General features: G+C 55.9%; 12 protein-coding genes across 12 annotated transcripts; 5 read left to right on the top strand and 7 right to left on the bottom strand.

Moving 5' to 3' along the window:
• Positions 1-41: 41 nt before the first annotated feature.
• L226DRAFT_546256 (alpha/beta-hydrolase) lies at positions 42-1,627 on the top strand (the record flags this gene model as incomplete). The annotated part of the gene is made up of 7 exons (XM_067682411.1): positions 42-372; positions 435-592; positions 653-695; positions 755-783; positions 846-1,133; positions 1,258-1,397; positions 1,459-1,627. 7 exons carry the CDS (start codon positions 42-44, stop codon positions 1,625-1,627), a joined length of 1,158 nt encoding a protein of 385 aa, XP_067534509.1.
• Positions 1,628-1,700: 73 nt separating this feature from the next.
• L226DRAFT_535839 (uncharacterized protein) lies at positions 1,701-3,063 on the bottom strand (the record flags this gene model as incomplete). Its single annotated transcript, XM_067680999.1, has 3 exons — positions 1,701-2,096; positions 2,151-2,762; positions 2,820-3,063. Coding segments are annotated over 3 exons (1,107 nt in total), but the record flags the coding sequence as incomplete, so codon positions are not given.
• A 438-nt stretch (positions 3,064-3,501) lies between these two features.
• Positions 3,502-3,977, top strand: L226DRAFT_571838 (uncharacterized protein; the record flags this gene model as incomplete). The annotated part of the gene is made up of 3 exons (XM_067684604.1): positions 3,502-3,564; positions 3,629-3,638; positions 3,694-3,977. 3 exons carry the CDS (start codon positions 3,502-3,504, stop codon positions 3,975-3,977), a joined length of 357 nt encoding a protein of 118 aa, XP_067534507.1.
• Positions 3,978-5,740: 1,763 nt separating this feature from the next.
• On the top strand, positions 5,741-6,183 carry L226DRAFT_464529 (uncharacterized protein; the record flags this gene model as incomplete). Its single annotated transcript, XM_067675865.1, has 2 exons — positions 5,741-5,867; positions 5,930-6,183. The coding sequence occupies 2 exons, from the start codon at positions 5,741-5,743 to the stop codon at positions 6,181-6,183; spliced, it is 381 nt and encodes a 126-aa protein (XP_067534506.1).
• A 795-nt stretch (positions 6,184-6,978) lies between these two features.
• Positions 6,979-8,000, bottom strand: L226DRAFT_613727 (uncharacterized protein; the record flags this gene model as incomplete). The annotated part of the gene is made up of 2 exons (XM_067686534.1): positions 7,431-8,000; positions 6,979-7,374 (listed from the first exon to the last, which is right to left on the bottom strand). The coding sequence occupies exons 1-2, from the start codon at positions 7,890-7,892 to the stop codon at positions 6,979-6,981; spliced, it is 858 nt and encodes a 285-aa protein (XP_067534505.1). The 5' UTR covers positions 7,893-8,000.
• Positions 8,001-10,565: 2,565 nt separating this feature from the next.
• On the bottom strand, positions 10,566-11,431 carry L226DRAFT_535836 (uncharacterized protein). Its single transcript, XM_067680998.1, has one exon. The coding sequence runs from the start codon at positions 11,071-11,073 to the stop codon at positions 10,678-10,680; it is 396 nt and encodes a 131-aa protein (XP_067534504.1). The 5' UTR covers positions 11,074-11,431; the 3' UTR covers positions 10,566-10,677.
• Positions 11,432-13,127: 1,696 nt separating this feature from the next.
• On the bottom strand, positions 13,128-14,034 carry L226DRAFT_523692 (uncharacterized protein; the record flags this gene model as incomplete). The annotated part of the gene is made up of 5 exons (XM_067678837.1): positions 13,128-13,168; positions 13,227-13,305; positions 13,382-13,661; positions 13,722-13,783; positions 13,849-14,034. 5 exons carry the CDS (start codon positions 14,032-14,034, stop codon positions 13,128-13,130), a joined length of 648 nt encoding a protein of 215 aa, XP_067534503.1.
• Positions 14,035-14,855: 821 nt separating this feature from the next.
• Positions 14,856-16,559, bottom strand: L226DRAFT_546253 (alpha/beta-hydrolase; the record flags this gene model as incomplete). The annotated part of the gene is made up of 8 exons (XM_067682410.1): positions 14,856-15,027; positions 15,103-15,277; positions 15,344-15,606; positions 15,678-15,729; positions 15,803-15,835; positions 15,898-15,940; positions 15,996-16,153; positions 16,217-16,559. The coding sequence occupies 8 exons, from the start codon at positions 16,557-16,559 to the stop codon at positions 14,856-14,858; spliced, it is 1,239 nt and encodes a 412-aa protein (XP_067534502.1).
• A 922-nt stretch (positions 16,560-17,481) lies between these two features.
• Positions 17,482-18,629, bottom strand: L226DRAFT_571833 (uncharacterized protein; the record flags this gene model as incomplete). Its single annotated transcript, XM_067684603.1, has 3 exons — positions 17,482-17,963; positions 18,050-18,460; positions 18,515-18,629. 3 exons carry the CDS (start codon positions 18,627-18,629, stop codon positions 17,482-17,484), a joined length of 1,008 nt encoding a protein of 335 aa, XP_067534501.1.
• Positions 18,630-18,781: 152 nt separating this feature from the next.
• L226DRAFT_535833 (epoxide hydrolase) lies at positions 18,782-20,802 on the top strand. The gene is made up of 8 exons (XM_067680997.1): positions 18,782-19,356; positions 19,420-19,577; positions 19,628-19,670; positions 19,727-19,755; positions 19,821-19,888; positions 19,944-20,200; positions 20,255-20,432; positions 20,498-20,802. The coding sequence occupies exons 1-8, from the start codon at positions 19,038-19,040 to the stop codon at positions 20,658-20,660; spliced, it is 1,215 nt and encodes a 404-aa protein (XP_067534500.1). The 5' UTR covers positions 18,782-19,037; the 3' UTR covers positions 20,661-20,802.
• Positions 20,803-21,371: 569 nt separating this feature from the next.
• On the top strand, positions 21,372-22,964 carry L226DRAFT_509720 (uncharacterized protein). Its single transcript, XM_067678227.1, has 5 exons — positions 21,372-21,861; positions 21,928-21,985; positions 22,061-22,162; positions 22,252-22,321; positions 22,454-22,964. The coding sequence occupies exons 1-5, from the start codon at positions 21,540-21,542 to the stop codon at positions 22,556-22,558; spliced, it is 657 nt and encodes a 218-aa protein (XP_067534499.1). The 5' UTR covers positions 21,372-21,539; the 3' UTR covers positions 22,559-22,964.
• Positions 22,915-26,245, bottom strand: L226DRAFT_535831 (uncharacterized protein). Its single transcript, XM_067680996.1, has 10 exons — positions 25,415-26,245; positions 25,067-25,354; positions 24,956-25,006; positions 24,880-24,889; positions 24,766-24,820; positions 24,600-24,710; positions 24,100-24,534; positions 23,831-24,046; positions 23,528-23,773; positions 22,915-23,421 (listed from the first exon to the last, which is right to left on the bottom strand). The coding sequence occupies exons 1-10, from the start codon at positions 25,933-25,935 to the stop codon at positions 23,174-23,176; spliced, it is 2,181 nt and encodes a 726-aa protein (XP_067534498.1). The 5' UTR covers positions 25,936-26,245; the 3' UTR covers positions 22,915-23,173.
• Positions 26,246-27,929: the final 1,684 nt, after the last annotated feature.

Below are 27,929 nucleotides of genomic sequence, written 5' to 3'. Positions count from 1 at the left end.
CTTACACGCGCTGCATCCTTGTCTTCTCCTCCCTCCAAGTCATGACAAATCCGACAGCCACAGAGGAGCCATTCAAGTTAGCGATCCCACAGGCTGACTTGGATTTGCTGCGCCAGAAACTTCGCCTGGTGCGCTTCCCGGACGAGCTCGACGGCGCTGGGTGGGACTACGGCGTCCCTCTTGGTGACGTGAAAAGACTCGCGGCGCACTGGAAGGACATGTTCGACTGGCGCAAAGCTGAAGCAAAGATCAACGAGTTGCCTATGTTCACGCGCGACATCGAGGTTGAAGGCTTCGGCACGCTGAATGTTCACTATGTTCACCAGAAGAGCGAGGTCAAGAATGCGATCCCTCTTCTCTTCGTCCACGGATGTGAGTACCGGTGTAAACTCATCCTGGGTATCGGCATATGCTCATGGCGTCGCACTACGTAGGGCCCGGGGACTTCCTTGAGGTCAGGAAGGTCTTGTCTCTGTTGACCGGGAAGTCCCCAGATCATCCGAGCTTCCACGTCGTGGCACCCAGCCTTCCCGGGTTTGGGTTCTCTAGTGCGATTAATAAGCCAGGCTTCAAGGGGCCTCAGTATGCTGAGGTGACGGGCATTTGATGACTGCGGCGGCGCCGTACCTGCTGACAATGAACACAATACTAGTTGCTCAACAAATTGATGGTCTCCCTCGGTTATAATGAATATGGTACGCACAGTGACGTACACCCTTCGAGGTCCCAAAGACTGTGCTGATAATTTCGCTAGTGTACCAGGGCGGTGACTGGGGACACCTTGTTAGAGTCCCGCTCGACAGCAGCATGTACAAGTATATTGACGACGCATTCGTACTTTGCAGCTCGGCCTCCACGCCGTCACGCACTATGGACACAAGCATATCAAAGCGTGGCACTCGAACATGCCCCTCACTGGCGCTCCACCCTCACCCCTCAAGAACCCTTTGATCTTCTTGTCGATGTTCCTGTTGCCGTTCAGGAAGACAGATGTGCGGAATCTCAAGGCCGCTCAGATGTTCAACAAGCAGGGCAGTGCTTACAACATGTTGCAGTCCACGAAGCCGCAAACGCTTGCGTATGGACTCACGGACTCACCAATCGGGCTGTTGGCTTGGATATACGAGAAGCTCGTGGCTTGGTCGGACAACTACCCTTGACGGACGACGAAGGTCTGAAGCGCAATCATGACCCCTTCTGGGATACTGACCATTTGCCCCAGTCATTGAATGGGTGTCGATCTACTGGTTCTCGAAGGCGGGACCTGGTGCTGCAGGTCGGATCTACTACGAAATGAACAGTGGGGGGACTGGCACGGCCTTTACTGGATGTGTGCGGCAGACTGTGCCTCTGGGCATATCGTACTTCCAGGGTGAAATGGTTCATCTTCCGAGGTCGTGAGTGGATCTCTTTATACGACGAGTGCTGCCTGCTCTAACGAACCCCACTGTTTGTTAGGTGGTCCTATATGCTCGGAAAGATCGTCTTCCAGGGCGAGCACGAGAAGGGCGGACACTTTGCGGCACACGAAGTCCCCGACGCACTTGCCGGTGACCTACACAAGATGTACGGGAAGGGTGGACCGGCGTATGGCGTCGTTCCTGGCAGGGATGGATACACTACTTGAGACGAGGATGTTATCTGCCTGCATTACTGGATAACCTCTTCTTGACATTGCATGCGAATCGGCGCGATCAGATCACCATGACTATCATATGTCCGAAGTAAAAGAGCAAGCAACTGCACCCCGCTGGTAACCGATACATCTCCTCTGCGCCGTACAAAGGGTCACAATATGACATCACCACCCCTCGCATAACCACCCCTCGGTATACATGATATGGTTCATGCGCATTCTGTCGTTCCCTCGTGCTTCGTGTCTCGTTCGGCCGTGTCGTCCTCCCCAACGATGTCCCCCAACGCAGCCTCAGCGTCTGCGTCATCTCCAGTGTCGTACTCCGCCGTGTCCTGGGATCGCTGACTGACCTGAGGATTCTTCCGCTTGTACTCCTCCATCAGTTTCCGCATTCGAGGACTTTCAGGATGAATCATGAGCATGTTGTAATAGGGGTCGGTTGAATATTCGCGCTCTTCGCCTATGCCGGTACTGCACGTTAGTGTGAGATAGCAGAAGTAACGGACTGACATACGTAGCTGCGGGAAACGTCGGAAGAACCTTTCTTCCAAGTTTTCTTCGTCAGATGGATATTCTTCTTCGGCACCTGACACGTTGTCCAGCTCGACAGGCTCAGAGCAGTCAGAGTGATCAAGAGCGTCATCCACAACTGAGAGCCTACTGGCGGAGCCCTGCCGATCTACGCTCTCCCTCGGCCGCCGCCGCGACCTGGAGGACAGTCTTTGGGCTCTTCTCGCCCGCACCTTGGCAAGCTTCTCGTTGGGTGGATAGAGTTCGAAAGATTGCATGCGCGGGAGGTTGATGATAGTATAAGCGAAGCGAGCGTAGAGTAGCTGCGCGAAGACGCGGTCCGGCACCTCGAGCAACCGCCGATGCAGCAGATCCACATAATCAGCCTCGGTATCGTCTATCACGTAGGCCATGAACGAGTTGCCAGTGGTGTCGGTCGGATAGATGAGAAAGCCGTGGCCATCGAGGAAGCGGTGCACGTCGCTGCGCAGGCATATTACGTTCCCTATGTCGTCAACACCAGCGAGGCTGTTGTAGGTATAGTATGACAAGTCGTTAGCCTCGAACCAGTCGACGTGGTCCTTCGGGCAAATATGGGCGGTATCACACGATTTTCCTACATAAGACGTGTGAGTTTCAACATGCTCATAAAATGCATATCCAAGAGACCTACTTGACTTGAATCCAGTGACGATGCAACATGGATCGTCGAAGTTCCCCACGGCCTCAGACATTGCGGACGCGGAGAAGCCGTCGTACCGAGTGGAAAAGGCCCGCTCGGTAATCCAACTAGTATGCAACTCCTTTCGGGGAAATCTCCATTGTTCAAAGTCATCGACAACTGGATAATCGTTGTCTGGAGATTTGCCTGTGAGGAAGAAGTAGTACTCTCCGACCGGCAAGAGGGCTTGTCCTGGGGCGCAGCAGGGGGCGAGCATCCCGGTACAAACATGTACAAATTGTATGGAGGGGCTACCTACCATATCTAGAATCGAATCACTCCAGCCCTCATATCTTCCGAGTCGTCGCTTCCCTTCAAACTCTCATTTCTATACCAGTATTGTATCGAATCTTCATGTCAAGTTTCATAGAGATTCGTCCACATTTGAGCGGGCTGTGAGCCCGACTGCAACCGCTTTGTTCGACCGCCTAAAGCTCGAAACCATTTTCTGCCCACATTCCACAGAACAGACCTGTCAAGCAGCGGTGTGCAGCATAAACAATGATTACTCTTGGTGTCAGTCTACAATAATACTGCTCCCTGCCCATGCCTACCGCTGAATTCTGACTGCGCTGTCAGTCTGTCGCTTTGCACCTAGCGGTGTACCTCTCTCTCATCGCTGCTCTCCCTCCTAATGGCCACCGTCCCCGGCTTCCTGGACGATGTTTTTGACATCCAATGGCGTCGCAAGCTTCCCGTACCCATCATCTCATTCATTCCACTGCTCATCGATCGAGTACTGACCGGAAATTCGCGCTCAGTATGGAGACGGTACGGTCTTCCCCCATCATGCTCGTCCCCTCCGCCAACTCACCAAACCTTCCAGCTGACACAGATCCAGCTCATCATGCTGTCAGCCTCGTCCAAGAAACAATGAACGCACGTTGTCCTATTAACAAGCTCCCGCCTGAGCTGCTCGCCCTCGTGTTCTCCATGGTGCCATCCTCGCTTTCGCTTCCTGGATACGTTGGACCTCCCTCCACCAAGCAGACGAACGAACTCCTCCCCGTCACACACGTCTGCCGTAGCTGGCGTGTCCTCGCACTCGACATGCCCTCTCTGTGGTCGACAATCTCCCAGACGTCGTCCGTCTTCCGCACTCGCGCCTAGCAAGCCCCTCTGGTCGTCTATGTCGATCGCAACCGTCCGAGCGCAGCGCTCAGGGATACGGTCGGGTAGAGTGCGAGAATTGCAGAGTTGCATTTGCATGATTTGCGCGAATGCACGCCCGCGGAGCTATCTGTAGATCTACTCGCGTTCCCCGGGCGCTGGCTCGAGCGCGCGATCATACGCCACAGGGTCGCTCGTCCGGGTGCGAACGAGGTCGACTCGGCCATGTTCAAGGGGACGGTCGAGCTGTTCAAGGAACGGCAGGAGCCTCGTGCTGCACGACGTGCCGTTCTTGCCCTCCAACTTGAGCGAGAGCTTGATGCACCTGTCCGTGTCCTTCGTGTCCTCCCCAGTGTATTGGTCGCTCCACGACCTGTTCGCGCTGCTGTCGCAGACACCCCTCCTTGAGTCCTTCAAGACGCCACGATATTCGGGCTGCCGACCCGCTTATACCTACCTGACCCGCCAATCATGGGCTCGGCATCCCACCCCTTCCTGCGGAGGCTCGACATCGGTGACTGTCGTGGCCAGAATAGCTCTCTCAACCTCATGCGGAGTATCCTCTCGTTTATCGTCATTCCATCGCACTGTACCATCCGTCTATATGGAATGGACGCACACCGTCTGTCGCCTTTCTACGGAGATTCGCTTCATGGACCCCTCCACCGCGCTCACCATCGACGTCACTTTAATAGACCTCGCCATCGCTGCATCCAGCGCCGAGACTACGCCTCGAGCTCAACACGGCGGGGGCAACACGAACGCCCCTCCAGCAAGCCATCGAAGCCTTTGTCGCTGGTCATGCTACCGCGATCCACCATGTCACCATCGCAATCGCAAGCCAGCGTGTGTGGCCGTCATGGTGCGACTCAAACCTGCTCTTGTGCCTCCTCCCGAATGTCACCTGCCTCGAGCTCTGCGTCGCACAATCTCGTCGACCAGTGCCTCGATGCGCTACGTCCGTCTCTGAAGGCCGAAAAGAAGCCTTTCCGCACCATTTGTCCCAACGTGGAGGACCTCCGGCTTCCTGTTGGGCTGACGGACTTGCTCGTCGATAAATGTGCTGGACGAGCGCGCGGGGTCTACGGCTGGTGCATGGTGGCAGATAAACTGATATAACCTCGTACCATACGTATTTATTCGTCTAGTCGTGAACTATCGTCGTCAGAGGTAAGGGCTGCGAATGACGATGTCATTAGCTGAGGCTGCTCGCTCGGAGGCGTCGTGGTATATCAACACGTGATCGCTCGCGCAAGGCTCGCGAGCGTCAGTTGAGTCAGGTCTTTCGCGTCTGGCCACACCAAGCCCACTCTGCTGCTTCTTTGCCAAGTCCTCTCCCCATCTGGGTACGAATTCTCTCCGCAGATAGTACTCGTTAACCCTGGCTGCTCAAAGTGTCTTGGAAGCTGCTGCTTGACGTCAAGGATGGTCCTGCCTGCCTGACCTGAGGAAAACTGTTTACGCCTTTGCGCCATACGCACCGAGATTCTCGCAAGCGCGCCGACATCCTCTCGCAATCCCTGCCCTCGAGCCTTCCGAATTCTCGCCTCGCGGCTATGACCACTCTCGTCATTCGACCACCACGGCTGCAGAGCCCGAGCCCGAGCCCAATGCCGTTCGGAGCCAGCCCGCTTGTGACCACCCCAACGGACATGTCGCATCCGGAGACTTTGAGCAGCGAGGAGGACGATCACCACGCGCGGTTGAGGCCGCGATCGGCGCACAAGGAGCACCGACGGAGGGAACCGCGCTGGCGGGAGTTTATGAGGGAGTGGGGGCTCCTGCTCACGCTGGAGAACGCGGGGAGCGTTGCGCGGGACCATCTCGCGTCCGAGCGCACGTTCCTCGCGTATGCCAGGACAAGTTTGACGATCTCATCGACGGGTGTTGGTGCGTGCTTGTGCTCTTCGGTCTGTCGCTTGTGCTCACCTGCGCGTTGTCCACTGGAACAGCACTCGTGCAGCTGTTCACCCTGTCGGCCCGGGCGACGGACGGCCATGTGGAGAAGTTCGCAAGACCTCTCGGGGCTGTTATGATCGGTCTGGGGATCTACACGCTTTCCGTGGGTGTCCTGCGGTACTTCCTCGTTCAAGATGCGCTCATGCGTGGGGTGTATCCCGTGGCGAGGATTGGGCCCACGATGCTCGCAGGTATCCTCGTCATTGTGGTCGTCGTTGTGTTTGTGATTATTTTGGTTGCACGGTGACCGTGGCGTTTCGCTCAAGATGTTGTATCGTGTAAGAGGAAGAAGGGGGGTCGCCGCCGCTGACTGCGGACACCAGTGCTCCATGTACCTATTATACCCACATGTTTTGACGTGATAACGGCATCGACATGGACCTATGATGACATTGCCTACCTAGAAGTGTCTGTGGCCAATAGTTCTGTACTGACTATCTTCATTGTGTTCTACGCGTACACATACCTTACCATGTTGTTCTCTCGGTTGGCTGATATCGTGCGGCTGTTGGCGATGACATCCATGCCTCTTCGTCGCCACTACAGCCGATCACATTCAGCGTGAGGGTCGCGGTGTTCTAAACGTCTCTCAAAATATTCATCACGATGGGTTCAGCGCAAAACATGATACATGGGGTATCCATAGCAGGACAAGTAGCTCCGCTGAGAAAGGCAAACGACGGGGAGCCACACCCGCCGCCTACCCAGTCCCAACTTCGCTGCTGCCCTACTACTTTACAAGCATGACAGAGTCCGGATACCCGAGCACAGTAGAATACAAGTACACGGTCCATGTCCGAAGGTCCAAGCCCCAGTCCGAGTCCCGAGAAAATACATGGGGTAACCTTCGCAAGAGCAGACAACTCCACAGAGAAGGACAAACGACGAGGAGCCACACTCGCCGCCGCCCAACCCTGCTTCGCCATCGTCCCGCTACTCTACAAAGTCAAGTCCAAGCGCACGATACAAGCACAAAGTCCACATCCCAAGTCCAAGTCCAAGTCCCCAGAAGCGCAACCCAGAGTAGTTAAGAAACAAAGTCCTACGCACGCTGTGACGCAAGTAGCTGAGCCATCGGTGCGCCTCTCCTGGCCATCATCGCGACGAAACGCTCCAGAACGCGTTGCATCTTCAGCATGTCGTTGTACATGACGGAGCGGTCCTTCCACGAACGGATGACGATCCTCCTGCGGTTCCACTGGTGGTCGTCCGAGTAGCGCATGACCATGGCCTTCCGGGGTGTCACCTCCATGGGACGGACATCCGGCAGATCTTCGAACTCCAGCGACTTCCAGGTCGGAACCGCGAGCTGGTTGATCCAAGACGTCGATTTCGGGAAGTTCGCAAGGTTCTTGAGCCTCCTGCTCCTGGGCTCAGCAAGTTCTGCACTCGGGGTCGGGGTCGGGGTCTGGTCCGGGCACGCGACCCTCATCTGCGGCTGAGTCCAGAGTCAGTATCTCTGTCCGACGACGAGAGAGAGGTCAGAGTGCTCACCCGGACGATCTCCCGAGGCTCCTGAACGGACGTGCACCAACGGACTTGCTTCGGGCTCTTCGCGCGGCCAGAGACCTTGAGGATGCCGGTGACGTGCTGCGTCTTAATCTTGCTCGCCACTCGGTCATCGTCTGCCGCGCTCGACGCCCTCCGCTTGTTCTTGCGCTCGCTCGTCGTCGTCGTCGTCTCGATCGTCTCGCTCACCATGCGCTTCACAGGCCGACCTTCAGCTCTGCCCCAGATCCTCGTGAACGCGTAGAAGTCGGTTTTGGTGATCTTACAGCTGTCGCTCGCCTCGCTCGTCATCTTCGCCTTGGTCCACACCGTCGCCCCCCCGTACCGGGCCCGCGCGTTCTTCTTCAACTCGCGAGACATCCGCTCGTGCGCGCTCCTGACAAGGGGCCTCGCCGCCCTGCCCGCCGTCGCCAAACTGTCACTGCTCCTGTTCCTGTAGGAAGGCATGAAGAAGAAGATAGAGTGTGTGAGGGAGAGGGATATGATACTGCGCAGCAGTAAAGCGTAGGGATGAGGGTAGACGATAAAAGTGGGAAAGACTTATGAAGGGTGGTCACCATACTAATTGAACATCCGAACCGCGTTGGGATTGAGACCGAGACGGGATGTTCCAGAGCACTTCACGAAGATGGCCAGGGTGTTCCAAGACTCGGAGAAGCTCAGCAGTCAAGGCGAGAGGTCAGAAAGAACACAGAGAAGAAAACCAGTGTGCAACTCTGAGGATAACGTGGATGCCGCGGGCGCTGACGCGGTTGTGGCTGTTGTTGACGCGTTGCTTGCACAGACGCCGCCGCCCTGCCCTGTCTTCTTCCAGTCGATCCCTCCTGTCCTCCTCCTCCACAATGAATATCATGCGTCCGCATTATTGAGAATACACAGCTGGCAATCTCAATCGCAGACAGACCTTCCACGCCTCATGTTTCCTCGCCACGAACAGCTAGTGCAACGAGCACATCTACTAGGGTCTGAGTCGCTTCTCTGCTCGCGCTCTGTCGCGTCGCAACAACAAATGCAGAAACACGCCAAGCTCTACTATGCTATGTTGCAGTAGCGGAGAGATTATGCATCTATCACGGGCTTCCGGTACGTCGCAGTCGTCTCCAATTGGCTCACACTCATGGTCCTGGGCTCGATCCCAATAGTAGCGGATGTCTTTCTTGGTCTCCCGCGTCCATAGACGGCTGACCAGTGTGGAAACCGAGTCGGACTTCCGACTAACAAAAGCACACAGGTACGAGACTGACACGCTTCTCACCTACTCTCTTTCCCCCATCATCCCTTGACACCTGCATATTCCCTATCCCATATTTTACATTCGAATTCACCTACTGCTGCGCAGTCGGTATACTTTTCTTTTGCAAGAATGTCTGACTACTTCTCTCTCCCTCTCACTGTTGTCTACACCTTCGACGCCGGTACCGGCAAACTCTCTTCCAAGCCTATGCGTCTCCCCAGCTCTGCCAACCCCTCGAGCCCGGATACTCAGGACGTTCCGGTGCTTGGAAGGGACACTCCGGGCCTCATCGACCAAGTCATCGTCAGCCCCCTACGAGCAGTCTACTTCGTCCACACTCCGACGGAGGAAACCGGTCCCCAGCAGATTGCCCTGCGCGAACGCGCCGTCCGCAAGGCCAAGCATATGGTCCGTGAGATGGAACGGATGGTTGACCAGCTCGAGCGCGCTCTCTTGGAGGACGTGACCCCTGAGACGAAGTGAGTGTATCTCCATTGCTTTCCGAGTGCTTTGCTGACCTGCTCCCTCCAGCAACGATCCAGGGGCAGAAGTTGATCAGTCCTTCTTCATCAACACGAGTCGCAACTCCCAGAAAGAAGGAACCATCACAAGCGAACACGACTCGGATGAAGAGGTCTTCAGCGACGACGACGAGTATTCCTACTGCTCTTACAGTTCTGACGACTCCGACATCTCTGATGACGAAGACCCCTATTACGAATCCGACTCAGACAGCGTCATCGTTACCTGGCAGTCGAACACTTCATTGTCATCTTCCTCTTCAACCGACTCGCTTTCGTCTTCCGGATCATTAGAGTCACTGTCCTCTTCCACGTCTTCGAGCTCACTATCGTCCTGCGATTCTGTCAACTTCTCATCGCCAATCCTGCCCTCGTCAGCAAACCCACCTCCTGCTGTACCCGAGGAAGAACTCAGTTTCGACTTCGAAGAGGACATGAGCGAAGTCATCATTCCTCCCTTCTCTCGATCGGCTTCGAGGTCTTCACGCATCATGCGCATATTCGAGGAGTTGGAGGCGTTAGAACACTCGGAGGAGTCTGGCGCAACCCTGCCAGCCCTCTTCACCACGTCACTCACCCCGTCCGACTGCCATGCCCCGTCCAGCACCGACGATAGGCCCCTGCAGTTGACCACCTCGTACTCGAATCTTGCCGACCTAGCAGATGAGGGAAGAATGGGCAAGCCTGCTACCGAGATCTCTCCCGAACTACCTACCCCGCCCGCCATCGTCGTGACCAAACCTGGTCTCCCTGTCGTACAGTCAATTGATCACGAAGGCACGTGCTCGACTGTGTCGTCTGTCAAGCTGGCCGGACATGTAGCAGGAGAAGAGGATGAGGAAGACTGGGAGGGCATGCTCTTCGGCGGAGACGCGGACACCCCCGAACAAATCGATACTCTCCGCAAGGATGCAGTTATCCCCATTGTCCGTCCCGTCCATGAGCAGGCTCCCTTTCCTAAGAAGGCACGATCAACCGGAGCAAAGGCCCTGGACTGTGCAATGCCCATCATGGCGTCGCGCTGCGATACGTACGTTACCACTTTCATTGCACTCGGCGAACGGAAGCTCATTCTGCCTTTACATTTCAGTATCATCGGCAATGTGGCTGACCTGCCCCTTGCTATGCCGTCGGTGTCGCGCATCCCTGCCGTCACCGCAGCATCCAGCAGCAGCGTGGGCAAGTCGCGGAAGAAGCGTAAGGCCGACGACGACGAGCCTCTTGAACAGTCGTCTGCTTCTGACGTTGCCAAGCGCCACTACAAAAAGCTCAAAGTCATTCACGCCGTCGTTGCACCTACCCCTGCACCTACACCTCTCCCATCCTTCGCCCAACCTCCGCGTCCTCATCTTATCACCTCCATCAACTCTACAAAGCGAGACGTCTCGGGGCAGAACATGAAACGCAAGCGCGACGACGACGATGACATGAAGCACAGAGAGCTCTCCAGCGACAGCGAGGATGATATACCTCTCGCTCAGCTCATCCGAGCTGCAAAGAAGCCGCGGATTGCAGCACCGACCGCGATACCTAGAGCAGCACCGCCCGCGATGCCTAGGGCAGCACCGACCGCGAGGCCTAGAGCAGCACCGACCGCGAGGCCTAGGGCAGCACCGACCGCGAGGCCTAAGGCAGCAGCCATCGCGATGTCTAGGGCAGCAGCGACCGCGATGTCTAGGGCAGTAGCGATCGCGTCTCTCCCCGCCCTAGCGCTGAATACCTGGCGCACGGGCAGTAGGGATGGGCGTACGAAGCTGTAGCGGGTGGCCTGCAGCATGCGGACTGTGCAACCCTCTAGAAGAATGGTTGCGTGTGCAGGTGGTTGGAATGGAACGGGGTTCGAGTGATGGTTGGATGAATTGGAGGGGGACATGATGGCAGACTTGGGTTTCGGTTTCGGTTCTTGGTTCCTTCTTGGCTTGGCTGTCTGGTTTGGGATATGGACCCTGGACTCGGACTTGGATAGGACATTGGATCGTACTATGGTTCCCCTCTGGTTTCGGTTTGGAGCTGGTCTCTTCTCTTTGGGTTCGGTTTCTCTCTCTGGTCTCTGGTCTCTCGGCTCTGGTCTCTCGGCTCTGGTCTCTCGGCTCTGGTCTCTGGTCTCTGGTCTCTGGTCTCTGGTCTCTGGTCTCTGGTCTCTGGTCTCTGGTCTCTGGTCTCTGGTCTCTGGGGTCGGTTTCTTTCTCTCTCGTCTCGGTTTCTCTCTCTCTCGTCTGTTTCTCTCTCTCTCGTCTGTTTCTCTCTTTCATTCAGCTCGCTCGGTTTCTCTCTCTCCCCTTCCCCCTCGGTTTCTCTCGGTTTCGCTTTCTCTCTTCTCTCTCTTCTCTCTCCTCTCGCTTTCTCTTTCTCTCTCTCTCTCTCTCTCCTCACTTCCTCTCCTCTCTTCTCTCTCCTCTCGGTTTCTCTCCTCTCTCTCCTCTCTCCTCTCGGTTTCTCTCCTCTCTCTTCTCGGTTTCTCTCTCTCTTCTCGGTTTCTCTCTCTCTCCTCTCTCTCTCCTCTCTCTCTCTCCTCTCCCCTCTCGGTTTCTCTCTCGGTTTCCCCCTCTCTAGTCTCGGTTTTTCTCTATCTCTCATCTCGGTTCCTTTCTACATTCGGTTTCTCCTTGGTTTTGGACGGTCATGAGTTTTGGACTCGGATAGGACATCGGACCTCATTGTAACTGTAGCTTTTACCCTGGGGCCCCGGGGAACTGACCACTGAGATTCTACAGGACTCCCCCAGGACAGAGCCGATCCCAGGACAGAGCCGATCCCAGGACAGAGCCGATCCCAGGACAGAGCCGACCCAGGATAGAGCCGACCCAGGATAGAGCCGACCCAGGACAGAGCCGAGCAAGACCAGGCTGGCGCGGTCGTGATGGATCAAGCCCGGGAGGATAGCTGGGGCCAGGATGACGCTGGAAGAGTGGTTGGAGTGAGTTCTACTTCCCTTCTTCATCGCCCGAACCGCGACTGACTCTGTTCTCAGGTGTGTAGGACTATGGGGTTGGCGATGGGAAGGGAATAGGATCATGGGATGTAAAAGCGCCACGGCACTCGTCAATCTGTACCCTGCTTGCCGTGGAATTTGCACTGCACCTTGGCCTTCGGGCCTTCGACTCGAGACAGACTCGGGGACCCGTGTGCAAGTGTCCGTTCGCTCTCAATCTTCACTTACTATACTCTGAACGAAGGTTCGACCTCACTGAACTCAAAGGCAGTACCACAGCAACAACGATCGTGGTCTTCGGCGTACTCTCGTAGATCCCTCGTGAGCGCAACTGGATCGTCACTTCAAGCACACATAGCCAACCTCATGATCGGGAACGTGTTGCGACAAATGATACCTCGACTCGGAGTTACCCTGAAGTTATGCCGACCGTCACGCGATCTTCTGTCCAGGTCGTGTTGTTGAACTTGCCTCGCGACCACCTGATTCGACAGGGGACGAACTTCGTTATCATGATCAGGGTGTATCGGTGGGCTCGGTATCCTTGTCAGAGCGTACGTTGCTTCCCATCGTGTTTCAAGTTCAACTATGACCACTGCATCCGTTGTACGCATTCACAAGCCCAATCACGCAGCAGTTGGTGCTGCGGCACTTGCATATCCATGTATGTCCTCATCGTCAACATCGGCTGCATGAGTCTGCCCCCGGTCATACTCGTGTATGCCGTCGAGTTAACCCCGAATGCAGACAGCTTGGTGAGTCTCTGTTTCCTGACGTCGATCAACCAGGTTGTCAAGCTACTGTTATGTTGGTCGGGGCAAGGACGAAGGAGGCTCATCATGATGTCTATAAGTTATAAGGTAATTACAGGATGCGGTTACTCTGCACAGACTCCAAAGACAAGCTCAGAAGTCAAGATATGTAATGTTGCAGCCCAACCGGCACTGATGGACGCTCGTTGCATGAACAAATCGTTATGATGGGGGAGCCCACGTTCAGTTGCCGTTGAGGCTGCTGAGGTCGCGCGGGTCGGTACCTTTTGAACATGGCTAAGTCAGTACGGAGCACGGCAACGCAGCGCATCTGTCACTCACCGCAGTCGCTCTCGTGTACGTCGAACTCGACATCATTGCCCTTCGGCGTGAGTTTCGTGATGGTGGTGCCCGTGAACCACTGTAGAACAATATCGGTACATATGAACCTAAGTCAGTCCTGTGCATCAACCACTGCGGCAGTGATAGGTACTGACAATGAAGTGACCGTCCACCTTGGATCCGTAGTTGACCTGAACGTTGCCCGTCTCCGACGTCTGCGCGACCCCTGCAACGTAGACGGCTTGGCGCCCAGGTGGGATCGAGAACTCGATAGTTTTGGACTCGGTCGTGCTTGTTGACTCCGAGTCCGACACGCCCCCGCCGACGCTGATTCCCTCGAGGGAAACGCCGAAATCTGCGTTGACTGTCGTTGTCTGCGAGACTGTGGTCTCTCCGCCAAGAGTCACGGTAATATCTTCAGTTGCGCCACCGCAGCTGTTCGTCAAAAGTACTATTCAACACTGCCTGGAACAGAACGATGATGACGATACACACTTCAACTGGGGGTCGCCGAGGACAGTCCACACACGGACATCTGGGTTGTTGACAATGTTGACCTATGAATATATTGTGCGTCAGAATGCGCTACTTTTTGACAGTGGATCAAGAAGTAGCTGCGCACCAAGGTGCACTTGTCCGCCTTCTTAACATTGGGGGAACCGGGGCCGCCAGGGCACGAAGCAAGCAGGTCCTCATTTGCAGGTCCGTCATCCCGAGGTACGAAGCCGCCGCGGGGCAGCGCATGGCCCGTGGTGAGAGCAAGAGTAGAGCTCAGAAGAGAAAGTGCAAAGAAGGCGCCAGCGAGCATCTTTGTGGACTGTCCTTTGAAGATATAGAGAATGAGCGGATGTGTCGTCGAACCAGAGAATTTGAACGAAGGGCACTGGGTCATTCACCCTGCACCACCTCCAAGCTATATATCGATCGCCACCCGATGGGCCTTGGTCCTTGGCACGGACGACGGTGCAGTGCGGATCATGGTACACAGACTTGGCCGTTGTTCGTCGCGTGCGGCACTGCCATGATGGTTTGTAGTGTGGCCGCGACTCCACAGTGCTGCATGGCCGAGAACCTGCAATGCATATTCAGTGCTCAGAGGCAGGGCCCTTGACATCAGCTTGCACCTCGTAACGTACCGCATCAGCATCGAGGTCCTGTCGGTATCCCCGGTCGCGCTCTGGCATTCCATCATCACGCCGCGAGCATTAGCGCTCCGAATCGTCCATGTGCATCGAAGGGCAAGCGAGTACTTCGCTGATGCTATAGCGGACCTTCGGCCTTCTCAAATCAGAATTGGGGGGGATGAAAACCTGTAAGATTCAGGAAAGAGCTGACTGGCTCAGAATCGATGTAAGACCATTGATGTTTGTTTACTATCTCTGAGTTAGTGAATTGGTTAGTAGAAGCGCCTGTCATCCAAATCTGGCCCCGCGAAAGCGGGGTTCGACTCCCCGACAGAGAGCGCTTGTCATACTTTTTGAAACGTCCTGTAAGTCGCGTATGGTTGAAGTCATATTGAGTATATACTATGCATATACAGTGCACATTCCGTTGAACGCCACCTCTCCCAGGAATCAAAGTATCGATCGATGAGGCCAGTAGACAAAACTATCAAGGATGTCGGTCCCATCACCGTTGCATATATCCGCTTCTGCTAGGGACCACACCGAACGCTGGCCCATCTCTACCATACATCCTGCGTAAGTCGTAAGCGAGCTTCTCGGGTGCCTCGTGTGCGGCGAAGTGCCCCCCTTGACTATGCTCGCCCTGATAAACAACATTGCCCAGAAACCGCGCCCACCTGCGCCGCAGAGGGGAGAGGGGAAAGAGTGAGTCGTCGGATCGCCCGGTGGCACAGAACACGAGAAACACGTACGACTTGGGTAGACGGGCAATCTCGCGTGGGAAGTACGATACTCCGGTTGGAATGGGTATCCATTGTGTGCCATCGAAGAAGTCGCGTGTTCTTCCGTGGGACATCTCGTAGTATATGCGCAGAGAGGCGGCGGGCCCGGCACGAGAGAACCAGTAAATTGAGACCCATTCCAGAACTGTCGGCGGAGAATTAATCGCAGTCAGTGCTAGAGCAGACAAGCAGACGAGGTGGATGGGCTTGCCTTCGTCGTCTGTCCAAGGGTATTCGTCCGACCATGTGACAAGTTTCTCGTATATCCATGCGAGCAGCCCGACTGGTGAATCCGCTAGGGAGTAACCCAGAGTCTGTGGTCGCGTGGCCTGCTCGATCATGTACCCGCACCCAACAGCAAAGTGCTTCTTGGTTAATGCGATGGCGTCTCTGGCATCTTTGTCGAACGGGAGTGCGAATAGCCGCGGGATTAGGCTCGGGTGCGCGAGGACGGTGGACAGTTTCGGCGTTGTCCTACGAGTGTTCGCCTATGGGTGAGTAACGCATATTTGTGCATGCTAAGAGGGTTGCGTGATAGCACGTACATGGGGCAATTTGTGTGCCAAGCTTTGACATGACGGCCTCCGTACAAGTTAACTGTCCGGACGCCCAGCTGGAGCGATGACTCAGCGAGTGACCGCGAGCACATGTGAGAACTACGAAGAGATACGTACGACGTGACCCCAGTCTCCTCCCTGGTATACTGCGTCGCGGCACCAAATCAGCGGCGAGGTATCATAGGCAGGGATGTGCAATATAGCTCACCATATTCTTCATAACCCAGTGATATCATTAGCTTATTGAAGACCTGTTCGGGCACACGGTGGTCAGCCTGCGGCGGTAAAGGACGCTACGCTTCTTACCTCGGCATACTGAGCGGCGCCGAAGCCTGGCTTTGTCGGTGCTTCCGAGAACGCGAAGCCTGGGAGACTGACGGCTACGACGTGAAAGCTGGGGTGATCGACGGATTCCTCCGTGAGCAGCGGTAGAAGCTTGCGCACTTCGAGGAAGTGCCCGGGCCCTGCAATAGTATCACGGTGTCTCAGCTCCCCGGCTCAGTCATGCTTTGTAAGAGCCCACTCACAGCCATGGACGAAGAGCAATGGGATCGCGTCGAGGACGTCGCTCCGCCGGTGCACGTAGTGAATGTTCAGGGACCCGAAGTTGTCAATGAAAATGTCGCGCGTATACATGGGTAGCTTGTTGATTTCGGCTTCAAACTTGCGCCAGTCGAAGCCGACCTTCCAGCGGAAAACTAGCCGCTTGACGTCGGCCAGAGGCACGCCGTAGTTCCATTGAGACTCGGCACGGACCTGAAGTTCATCAGGTAGGTGAGCGAGTTCGAGCTTGCGCCGGAGGAGATCAAGGTCGGCGTCGGGAACGTGGAGCGTGAACGGGTATTCTTTCACAGGAGAGTCAAAGCTCATGCTGTTGTGCGCAGGGAATGGGGATGGGTGCCCTAGGACACACACGCAGTATAAAAAGGCTGGAGGAGGGAAGCTTGGACCCTCTTTGCGTAGTCATACGGGGAGGATATATACGTATTCCGATTGCGCTGGCTGCTGGGAGCCGAGTTTGCGCCAGCCCCTCCCGATGCCGGCCTCTGTCTCTGACCTCACACCGCCCAAGTCGCGCAATCGCGCAGCGCTCGAGAGGCAGGATCGCATGGGCAGGCCCCCCTTAGGCACCAGACAGGGATAGTTGGAACGCCACATACCACATTCCAGTGCCCGAGGAGAGGATAAACCTTGTGTCTGCTGTCCCCAGACGTGCGACGTGAACGCGTGACATGCAAGGTCACACACAGAGGCACCGTTGCCTTTGTGGTCGCCGGAACGTGGATGTTCGCCTGCAATTTCGGGCCGCGCATGTTTGAAGACCGAGCGATGGCCAATGATGTGACATACGCGGTGCTGCATATAGGACATACTGGGGGCTGTCATCATGCATGCCCGCCATGCGAATACAACATGCGGCCCCGAGGGGAGGATATCGAGCGGTGCGTCCGACGGAGACGGGATCGTGCGACGCTTGCGAGTCTTATGCGCGATGTGAAGAATAGGAGGATTTGTGGATCCATGCGTGAGCACCACCGTTTCAGCATTCGGCCGCGCAAGTACCGCAATGCTGGAGCAAAAAGAGTAGCCTGCATGCAAAGGCAGTTTGAGACAGCTATGGCGCAACGTCGAGGAGGGTTTCAGTGGCGTTCAATAGATGAGAGTATGTACCGCGAGCAATCGGTCGCCACGGACACGCGAGGGGGCGCGCATTTGCGCACTGGTCAGAGAGCGGGCAGCAGCACGAAATTGGGATTAGGAGTGTGTACCGTAGGGCCTCTAGACAAGCATATTACTGCGATGATATACGAGCTGCATTCCCGCTGGCGGTCATCCATTCGTCGAGCCACGCATGCTCGATGCCATGTGTTTCGAGGTCACGCTGGATGTTCCCGAGTGTATAGGCGAGCCACACCCTTTCCCGCTTACTGTCCCAACGGTTGCGGGAAGTGTTGAACGACATGGATGCAGGATCCGCAAGGAGCGTCTGGAGGGAAGGGACGAGGGAGCGGGCGACGGTGAGGGACTCATCGGATGCGTGCTTGAAGCAGGCGCGCATGAGGAAGGCAGTGCTGAGAAGATCGGAGGAGACAGGGGGGAGGCCGTATACGCTGAAGAGGGAGGAGAATGTGAGGACGTCTTGTGGCTGAGCAGTGAAGAGTAAACTGTGAAGGATGATGTGGGCGGCGGGAAGGGAGAGGTCGAGTCCATATTTTGGCCGGTCGCCGAAGACCTTGAGAGCAAGCAGGGGACAACGCAGCTTCTGAACGCGGCCTAGAAACATTAGTGGGTGGGAATGTGAATGTGAGACATGTGCGAGATGCGCTTGAGACGAACGAGGAATCGAAGATGAGACTCACGGGCAAGTTGGAAGTCTATTTTATTCTGTGGGCTGAGGCTGCGCTTTGTATCTCTCCATTTGGGCAGCAAGTCGATGGCGCGTTCGAGATGCTCTGGAGTGGGTGCACTGTTGAAGAGGTGCTGCCAGATGGAGACGCGGGGCACTTTGTGCGCGTTCTTTTCTACGAGGTAGGCGTGGAGGAACTGGTAGAGGTCTTCGAAACGCGCAACTGGATCGTACTGTGCAGGAGCGGGGACGGAGGGGTTCTTGGGAGGAAGGTCTGTTGGACGAAGGGGAGGGGCCTGGGCCTGGGCGGCAGCGGGATTTGAGGAAGAGGAGTCTTCGCCGAAGAGGTCGCCAGAGTCGTCTTCAGACTCGCCGAAGAGGTCGTCGGACTCTGAGGGAGCACCGGCGTGCTTCTTCTTGAAGACTGCAAGACGCGGTCAGCGAGCGTGTCATGTGAGCCTGGAGGGAGAAGGCGGACCTATAGGGGATGAGTGGATGGCGCGTGGGTGCCATGCAGACCTGCACGGGCGGGCGACATGGCGGGCAAGGGCGGGGCGCAGGGCGCGGTGGAACGCAGCGAAGACGGTGGCCATCGTCGACGACAGCGAGCTCGAAATCGAGCCCAGCGCTCTGACCTCGTCTTTCGCGAGCGCCCTGCGACGACCACAACATAGGCAAACAAGGACAGACGCGCGACGTCGGCATAAGTACTAGTAGACCAAGTACTGTAAGTACAATACACTGGCACCGGCACTGGCAGCATTCTCTCCCTCTGACTCAGTGAAACCCACTGGAAACCGCTCGTAGGTCAGCGCAGCCCGGGAACATCTGATGGCCTTGGCCACCACAAGCTCACCGGACGGACGTTGCTATCCTCCGCCTACCCCGGCCCTACGTATATAAGCCCTCCTGATCTTCGTTCTCTCGCTTCGCTGCTTCCTTCTCACTTTCAGAGCTAGTAGTCCTCGCCTTCTCACCGTGACAGTACCTATTCTCTTAGCATGTCTTCTCCTCAGCCCTTCAAGCTCAATGTCTCAGACGCAGACCTCGATCTCCTCCACAAGAAGCTAGAGCTCGCGCGCTTTCCAGACGAGCTCCAAGGCGCCGGCTGGGACTATGGCGTGCCCCTCGCCGACGTCAAGCGACTTGTTGCACGCTGGAAAGATGGCTTTGACTGGCGCAAGTCCGAGGCCGAAATCAACAAGCTCGACATGTATATGCGTGACATCGATGTGGACGACTTCGGCAGCCTCAACATCCACTATCTCCATCAGAAGAGCGAGCGCCCGAACGCGATTCCTTTGCTCTTCGTCCATGGCTGTACGCCCGCTTTCATTCTTGGTACTACACAGCCGTAGTTCATCTCATTTGCTACGCTTTCAGGGCCGGGCCACTTCCTAGAGGTCCGGAAATTGATCCCTCACCTGACTTCCTCCTCTCCGGACCACCCTAGCTTCCATGTCGTCGCCCCCAGTCTACCAGGCTTCGGATTCTCTGAAGCGCCTCACAAGCCTGGCTTTGCGGGTTTCCAATACGCTGAGGTCTGTTCACAGCACAATGGATCTCTCGCGCGACTGACTTGCACAGTAAGGTCGTACACAAACTCATGCTCTCCCTCGGTTACAACGAATACGGCGAGTTGTGTTGACGTCCCTGTCGTTACTTCCGTACTGACCGCGACCACTTACAGTATACCAGGGTGGAGACTTTGGTCATACGGTACCTTCAGCTTCAAGTTGCTGCACTCACTCCTCGTGTAGCAAACACTCACACAGCCGCTTTAGATCGGCGTCTTCGTCGTCAACAAGTACGGCAACACACACGTCAAAGCGTGGCACTCCAACATGCCTGTGTACGTCCAACTTTGTGTTTTCACCATGGGGATCTCCAACTAACCTTGCCTATAGTTATCGCATCCCGACGTTCTTCTCGAACCCGCTTCTGTTCCTCGAACTTCTTACCATGCCATTCAACAAGTACATTCGCGACAAAGTTCAAAACTCGCTACAGATTCGCAAGAAGGAGTTCGGGTACTTCATGGTCCAATCGACGAAGCCGCAGACAATTGGGTATAGCTTCGCCGACTCTCCTGTCGGGTTCCTGGCATGGATCTACGAAAAGCTCGTGAAGGCTTCTGACAACTATCCGTGGACGGACGATGAAGGTGTGTGGTTCCATAACGCCATTATAATACAATTGCTGAAAGCTCACCGTGCAGTCTTGGAGTGGATATCCATTTACTGGCACTCGCGCGCGGGCCCTGCTGCGTCGGCGCGCATATACTACGAGTTGACGCACGGGGGTGAGTCCTCGGACTTGTTCGAAGGCACGACGTGGACTTCTGTTCCCCTTGGCGTCGCCCATTTCCCTGGAGAGCCCATTTCTCTTCCCAAGTCGTACGTTGCCCTCATACGTTCGAGTATGTCATACACGCTCGCTCATATACTACTTGTCGCTATAGATGGGCGCATATGATCGGAAAGGTCGTGCAGGAGAGCTTCCACGAAAAAGGCGGCCACTTTGCGGCATTCGAGGCTCCTGAGGCGCTTGCTGGGGATTTGAGGAAGATGTTTGGTAAGGGTGGGCCGGCGTATGGCGTCGTGCCGGGTAAGGATGGGTATTAGTCGCTCATTTCTGGGCTGTGTCTCTAGAGCGTTCCATACAGTACGTTGTGGATTGTGGGCGCAGATGTGTGTGTGGCAATGTTGCGGCTCGCCCATTCATATCGAATTCTGAATGGTGTACCGTCACAGGTATTGTACCCGCATTGTGCACTTCTCGTCAACCTCTCCAAGCTTGAGCTTGAGATACCTACAGAGAAGCATCCGAGCTTTCTTACCTTGGTTGATACAGTCAGTATCACATGCGCGGGACATCTGTCGTCTTCAGTTCCATGCAGCTGTCGGCCTCTCATCTGTCGGCGGTCGGGTCGGGTCAACTCTGCATCATGTTCCGGGCGAGCCGTGTTGTGTGGAATTCTCAGCATATATACGTACTAGGTCGCAGTCTTTCGCTTTCGCCCCTTCGCAACCTGTTGGCCCCAGCTGCTCGCCCACGCAACAGTACGTCGCTACCGACGCTGCATTGCAAACCGCAACGTCGCACATTCGACTCCGAAGGACCCATTCGTTCGGTTTCTGGTGAGATCCTCGACTTGACCGCTGGGTGTTCGGAAGGTGAGTTTCCTATTTTCGGCTGTCAGGCGGTGTACTGCGGGACCGAGAAAGAGGGCGGGAGCTGCGGATGCGGGACATCGCCCTAGAGTCGGCCATAAGGCGGCGGTAGTGTCGGAGTATGTACTCTGTAGGCGCAGAGTCGTGGCGCTCTCTATTCCTGATCTTCATCCGCCTCTCCAGCATTCGGACCGCACGTTCTCGCCTCGCCGCAACTTGGAGGAGACGCAGCGATTGACTGATCAGGAAACCTCATCTCCGAAAGGGAGCAGATACTGGAGCACTCGCGAGCCCGATCGCGAAAATTGAAGAACCGTACTCACCGTCCCGATGTCTGCTGCGCGTTCTATCCCAGTCACAATTGACCGCCTAAGGGCGTTCCCACCTGCTCCTGCACCCAATGACGACCCTCGGACCGTGAAGAGTAACCTCGCACAGCAGGATGTGAGGCTGTGCCAGAACGTGCTTGCGTATCATATCGCGCACCATCCGGATAGTCGGGTCTTTGGCCACGAGCAGGTTGGCGGGCTCAAGCTGGTCGAGATTACCGTCACCCCGAGAGGCGCACTGAGGCAGACGGAGAAGGAGACCCGCGCACCTCGTCCGGACGATTTCGAGGGCGTCACGGTCTGCGAGCTGACCGTCCAGGAGGGTGAGCTTTTGGGCTGCGCTATTGCAACCGTGCACAAACTAATGCCATCACTGATCGGGTGTGTAGGGATGCTCAACGTGCACGGGACGTTGGCCGGCGCGTGCGCCGTGCTCGCCATCGATCTGTGAGTCCCGTTCTTCCGACATCGACACCGGCTGCGTGCAGAAGTAGAGTGCTGACATTCTAGTTGTGCGCATAGGGCGACCTTTGCGCCGCTGTTCGCCTTGTCCGCCCTTACCGGCATCGACGCCTCGGGCTTCTCCACGTCCATGAACATTGTCTGGCATGCTCCTGCAGTTCCGTGAGTCTTTCCGCTTACCTGGTCGTCCGATCTGCCGGGGGCAGTGGGAGAGTGACAGGGAGGCTGACCCGTCCTGTAATATATTCCAGCGGTATGACCCTCCGGTTCGTGGGTACCACCCTATCGTTCAAGGGTAGGATGGCATCCGCCCGTTGCGAGGTGTGTCCTGAGCATCAAGTTGTGGCCTGTGAACAGCGCTGATGACGTCGTTCTCGGACTTGCGCCCGTTTTCCGCGCCGGGGTTTATCATCTCTCCATTCGCTCGTCCCCGTTTATCTTGGCACCCTCCAGGTCTACGATAAGAAAAAGGGGACGCTCGTCATTTCCGCAACACACGTCGTCGCACCCGTACAGGGCCTGCCCGTAGCGGGCGGGGCCGCAGCCGCAAAGCTGTAGCAGAATTCTCAGACAGCGAAGGACGTCTGCGTTGCCATCACGGTGGTCGCGCGGGAGCAATGTATGTATCTGTCTATTCAAGTACTGGTTCTTCGGCTTTGTTATCAGATAAAGGCGGACGCCCGACGTAGGCACGCATATTGGTAGACGTGACGGTGGCTGCGCCTGTCGTGTGCTCCGTGCCTGGTCAATAGCGTGCTCCGCAAACTCAATCAGACGGGCATTCTTGGGCTGTGGTGCCGCCAGTGCCGCCATGCCGGAGGGAACAGACGAGGCATTATGTTATATGGGGCGTCACAAGACTCCCCTCCCCGTGCCGTCGCAAGACACCGTTCGGTGCTGCGCAAAAGAAGTTCGGACGATTGAGAATCCAGACGGGAATACAATTATAGCACAGTGAGTATAGCGCACCGTAGTACGACTAGGCCTAAGTATGAGTAATGCGTCAGTAGTTGCCGAATGTCCATGATACGGGTGCGAGGATGTGAGGGAGCGGGCGGACTGGGGTTGTAATATCGGAAGCGTGTGGGAGAATGGATGGAGCTGGACTTGGGAAAGCGAACAATAAAGATACAACATAGCGCTGTGGATATACTTGTGAGTTGAGATATAGGACTACAGCGGTGGTACCGCGGAGTCGAGGGTTCGACGCTGGCTGCTGTGTACGTCTGACTCCCAGGCAGCGGGGATGCCCCACCTCTTCTCCTGCCAACGACGGAAGACGACGGCAACTTCGGCATCGTCGCGAGTGACATCGTCGTTGATGCAGAGCAGTGCAAGGTCCTGGTTCCTGTCGACGGCAGCGAGCATGCCGCGGACCTGTTGCAGGCTGATCATCCGTTCAAACATCGACGACGTACCACCTAGAGATAGAAGAGGTGAGGGGAATAAGAGATATCAGTATGCGGTACAACGTTGGCAAGGTAAGGGATAGGAAGAGCAACAGGCAATGTTAAGGACGAAACGCACCGATAACATAGCGATACCGCTGCAAGAGCCGCATGGTCCATTCGCGCACATTCGTCTCCGGTGCATATCTCATCACGTCGCGCAGCGCGAATTGACCTTCGTGCCAGTCGTCGACGAGCGGGAGATGAGGGATCGTGGCGGAATCGTCCGTCGCCCGTTCGTTCGACGAGGGCGACGTGCGGTCGGCATGTGGCAGGAACGATGACAAGCCAAGTGATCCGCTAGACTCGACAAGAGAAACGATCACTGCGGGTTGCGGTCAGTCAATGGACAAGCGTGAAGATGAGGAAGACAGATACGCACTGCAATCACCGCATTGCGGTTTGTTGAATGCAATCTCCTTGAAGACTTCGCTGGCAGTCGGAGGCCCGCCGTTCACGCCTTGGATACCGAAGCATTCGTCGCGCTTGATCGTGCATGAGTGCTTTTCCGGGTCGTTCATGGCGTCCTCGTTGTACCCAGGCCAACCGCCTTCTCCTCTACGGCCGTAGGGATTGTAGGCATACCCGTCGAGGGACGCTGGAGACATGTGAGCGACTGGGAACGACCAAAATGACAAGCTTAATACGCACAGAAATGATAGTCCGTCCGGAAGGTGCCTTCAATGCCACCTTGCTTCAGGTAGTCCCGGACGCGGTCCATGTGAAGGGTCTCCCGCATTCCGGATTCTACATTGATCTCGTGACTGCGGTCACCTTCCCGGCCTCCGCCCAACTCTACCCAGGCTCGGTCAAACTCGCGCTCGCTCCAGCTGTCGTCAGTCCCGCCGATGCGACCGACAACCCAGGACCAGAGGAGAGCCTCGCGTGCACGCTCGACAATGAAGTGCGCGAATACGAACATCTGGTAGAAATCGCCGTCGCCGGCCTCGGTCTCCCGGAAGGCGTGCGTCGCAGACTTGGCGATCCATGAGGGCCAGACCAGAGCGACCTCCTGAAGAATTGCGAAGGAGACGGACTTGGCCTCGTGCTGGACGTAGGGGCGATGCCGCTGGCCGAAGCGCTTACCTGGACGCGCAAGGGAGGTTAGGGATCGTCATGGGCGGTACGATATGCGGCGAGCATCGACGCACTGAGGAGATAGTTCGAAACACCCATGCTGCGCCACTCGCCCTTGGTCTTCTCGTCCGGCCACTCAGGGGCAACAGTCATATCTTGTTGCATGCGCAGGACGAGCCCATATTCTACGCGGGCCGTCAGGATGCAGAGCATGTCACATGGAATGCGGCGGTAACTTACGTTGCGTGTAAAATGTGAAAGGCGTTAGCGTTGATGTCATATAGAAGTCGTCATTCTGTGCAAGAGATCAGGCTAAGCCGACGTGCCGATGATGGCACGGGAGGTATTACGAACCATGTAGAGGCTTGGCACAGTTCAGTCATCAGCGCTCTCTGTCGACGTGGAAGCGAATGGATGGAATAGTACGCACAATATTTCAGATAGGTCCTGGAGATGACTGAACTGCGTCTCGATCGCATAGCTATTCGTCCACTCGAGTCAGTCGCCTACTCAAAGGGTGCAGGAGGCGCGAAACACGCACCTATTGAAGATGCTGTGATTATACGGTTCGAAAAAGTGCGCGTGGTGTGTCAAGGACAGCTGGACATCACCATCGCGCCAAACCGGAGGACTGGTTCCGGCGGTATTCAACCACTGGGGCTGGAGGCCGAGTCGCCAGTAACCAGGTCCAGGAGGAGAGAAGGACTGGTTAGAGTCAGGGTCTTCATCTGGGAAATCAAAGTCGGAGGTGAGGATGCGGAAGTTTCCTGTGTATGGGCGGAAGTTGTCGAGCACAGAACGGATGGAATGTCGCAGTTCGTCGTGGTCGCTGATAGGGGATGCGTCGGACGGGGATAGCAGAGATAGGACAGGAGCGGGAGATACGTACCGGAACATACGGGAGGGATTGTTGGACTTGATTGGTCGGTAGGGGTCATCCTTGGCATACGAGTTGGCGGCGCGAGTTCTGGAGTCGATGAAGAGAGGATCTGAGCCGTTGACCCACGTCCAGATGACGTCCATGGGAACGGGACCCTGGCCGTCATGGCATGGAAGACCAGAGACGTAGTATTGCTCAAGACATTCTGTGGGAAGGTCGCGGACTGGTCGTAGTTTTGGACGAGCAGCGTCAGGGAGGAAATCGGGGACGGGTATAGCGATATAGGAGGGCTGGTAAAGGGGGTTGACGTGGAACTCTATGTCGTCAAAGTCATCGGCCGAGCCGAGTGAAAGCTTGAGAAAGACGAAGAGGGTGATGACGGAGGAGGTAGCCACGAGCGCGAGGACGGCGCGTTTGCGGGAGAAGTAGGAGGAGAGGGAGGATGCTGCATGGGTGGTCGGTGTCCTTGGGTGCCAGCGATACTCTGAGGGAGAGATTTGGGTGAGGGGGATGTAGTTTGCGGAAGACATGGGCGAGAGGGAGACATTGGGCGAACGGATGGGCGGGTCGTGTGATAGAATAAGAATGAGCTAGGGAGACGCCGATGATCTGAGATCAGGGCGTTGATCAGAGAAGAACATATAACCTTGTCCTGTGCTCGTTGCCCGACTGCGCATCTTGTACACCGCTGCTTGAACATGCTGCGCTGCCGTCTCGTCGGACTTGCCAGCTCTCGGGGCTTGTGCATCCGCAGAACACTGCGAACAGGTTCCCGTCTCTACCCCGACCATCCCGCGCGCGTCGATCTGGGTGGACTCGGGCGGGATGTTCGTACATGGCAGTCGCAGCCAAGATGGGACTACCCGGCCTTGCCCTGCGAGGACCTCACAGGTCTCCCTAGTTTGGTAGCTCTCCTGCCGTAACCGGCAGCCTGCCGAGATCCGGCATCCTCGGCATGTCCCTGCCGCTTCCACCAGATATGAACGCCAAGCCGCCGCCGCGCCCGCGTCCATCACACTTGGCACCCTCCACCAACGCTGCCTCTCTTCGTGTGTTCATCTCGTCTCACTGGTACGCCTCCCTCTTGATCGTGCTATGCTGCTCCTCGACCACGCGGGCTTGCAAGTGAGCCTGACATGAGGGCGTACTCCAAATCCCAACAACACGCAGCCCGTAAGTCCTCGCTCTCTGCATTGGCATCCTCATGTGAGCTCTCGGTCACACATCCATGTTCCCCGTACCCGAATTTCGCCGCTCGTCCACACTCCCCATGCCGTTCAGTACATATCATTGATCTGCTGCGCAGCAAGCAGTAACGGCCTTGGCACACAACTTGAGTTTTGGCTGCCTCCGCTCATTCCCATCGTGGCTTTGATCTCCCTTGGTGCGAAGCAAATGGGGAGGGGCAACCATAGGGGAGAATGGAGAGCCGACGACTATCTATGGTTATGCCAGGCTGCTGTCAATTTGAGGGCTCGCTTAGATCAAAGGTGGCTGAAAGGCTGGTTGGACACTGCTGAAGCTCACATTCCTGACCTGCCCAAATGATAGTTCTGAAAATTTGTAGATCCATCAGTAAAACTCGCAACCTCTAGACACTCTGGTGGGTCCTGGCTAGCGCTCACAATGCGGGCTCCTCCGCAACTACAACATCGCACACAGCCATCCAGCTGTTTTCATATTGATAGGCCCCTCCGCAAAATATGTACTGATTGTCGGCTGAGGTGGATGCTGGCAGAGGACGAAAATGACCCAGTGGAAAATGATTGGTGGCCATTGCATAGGCTTGCCAGTGAGCGGAACTGGTATTTTGTGATCCGCCCCATCCATATTGATTATTCGAAAAGGGCCTATCAATATGAAAACAGCTGTCATGTGCTCAGAGGTACATATTTGATGGGTATCTTGACATCTGCAATTGAAAGAAGGCAATCCTGGGAGGTCCATAATTTTGCACTGAACCCTGAAACCTCTGACAAGTTCTGAGGACCTCTGCTCAGAGGTCCTCAGAGCTGTGCAGGTTTTACTGAGGTCGTGTCTGAGACATCATACAATTCAATTCTCCAAGCCAGAATCTTAAAATTCTTGATTACAAATATAGCTCCCTTTTGATTTTGAAGTGCAGCTCTACAGGAATGAAAAGAGGAAATTTCTGTAGAGCCATGGTGAGAGCAATTACATCCTACAGTCATTGACATGAATTTCAAGTATTGGACAATTCCTTCAGGCAGGAGGAAGAATACAGGTGGATGAGCTTTGACAGGGCACTTCACTGGTGTGGGGAGCTGTCAGATCCCGTGCCCAAGTCCGCCCTGCCGCCCCTCCGACACAACCCCGACCCGACTACCCCTGAACTCTGCCCCTTTCCCGGCTAATACGTCACCACCCCTGCTCCTTCCCCTCCTGCCTTATCTGGACTTCCGCCCGGACTCCGATCACCTCTGACCCCCGCCCTGTCATCCGATCGTATTATGACATCTGTATCCGCTGCCTACACTTACTAGCCCAGTTTATTTGCTTCCGC

This window comes from Lentinus tigrinus (genome assembly GCF_003813185.1).
Source record: "Lentinus tigrinus ALCF2SS1-7 unplaced genomic scaffold L226scaffold_15, whole genome shotgun sequence".
NCBI lineage: Eukaryota > Fungi > Basidiomycota > Agaricomycetes > Polyporales > Polyporaceae > Lentinus > Lentinus tigrinus.
The sequence above is the reverse complement of the archived record's forward strand: the minus strand, read 5'-3'. Positions and strand labels throughout refer to the sequence as shown.

What these genes read in the sequence shown, in the direction of transcription:
- L226DRAFT_535833 (XM_067680997.1), top strand. Translation starts at nt 19,038, where the DNA reads ATGTCTTCTCCTCAGCCCTTCAAGCTCAATGTCTCAGACGCAGACCTC. An exon ending in CGGGTTTCCAATACGCTGAG is followed by an intron (nt 19,578 to 19,627) that starts GTCTGTTCACAG and finishes TTGCACAGTAAG; the next exon opens with GTCGTACACAAACTCATGCT. An exon ending in TCCGTGGACGGACGATGAAG is followed by an intron (nt 20,201 to 20,254) that starts GTGTGTGGTTCC and finishes CTCACCGTGCAG; the next exon opens with TCTTGGAGTGGATATCCATT.
- L226DRAFT_509720 (XM_067678227.1), top strand. Translation starts at nt 21,540, where the DNA reads ATGTCTGCTGCGCGTTCTATCCCAGTCACAATTGACCGCCTAAGGGCG. An exon ending in GCCGTGCTCGCCATCGATCT is followed by an intron (nt 21,986 to 22,060) that starts GTGAGTCCCGTT and finishes TTGTGCGCATAG; the next exon opens with GGCGACCTTTGCGCCGCTGT. An exon ending in TGGCATCCGCCCGTTGCGAG is followed by an intron (nt 22,322 to 22,453) that starts GTGTGTCCTGAG and finishes GGCACCCTCCAG; the next exon opens with GTCTACGATAAGAAAAAGGG.
- L226DRAFT_535831 (XM_067680996.1), bottom strand. Translation starts at nt 25,935, where the DNA reads ATGTCTTCCGCAAACTACATCCCCCTCACCCAAATCTCTCCCTCAGAG. An exon ending in TTTCACATTTTACACGCAAC is followed by an intron (nt 24,711 to 24,765) that starts GTAAGTTACCGC and finishes CGGCCCGCGTAG; the next exon opens with AATATGGGCTCGTCCTGCGC. An exon ending in CCGGACGGACTATCATTTCT is followed by an intron (nt 24,047 to 24,099) that starts GTGCGTATTAAG and finishes ACATGTCTCCAG; the next exon opens with CGTCCCTCGACGGGTATGCC.
- L226DRAFT_535836 (XM_067680998.1), bottom strand. Translation starts at nt 11,073, where the DNA reads ATGTCCCCCTCCAATTCATCCAACCATCACTCGAACCCCGTTCCATTC.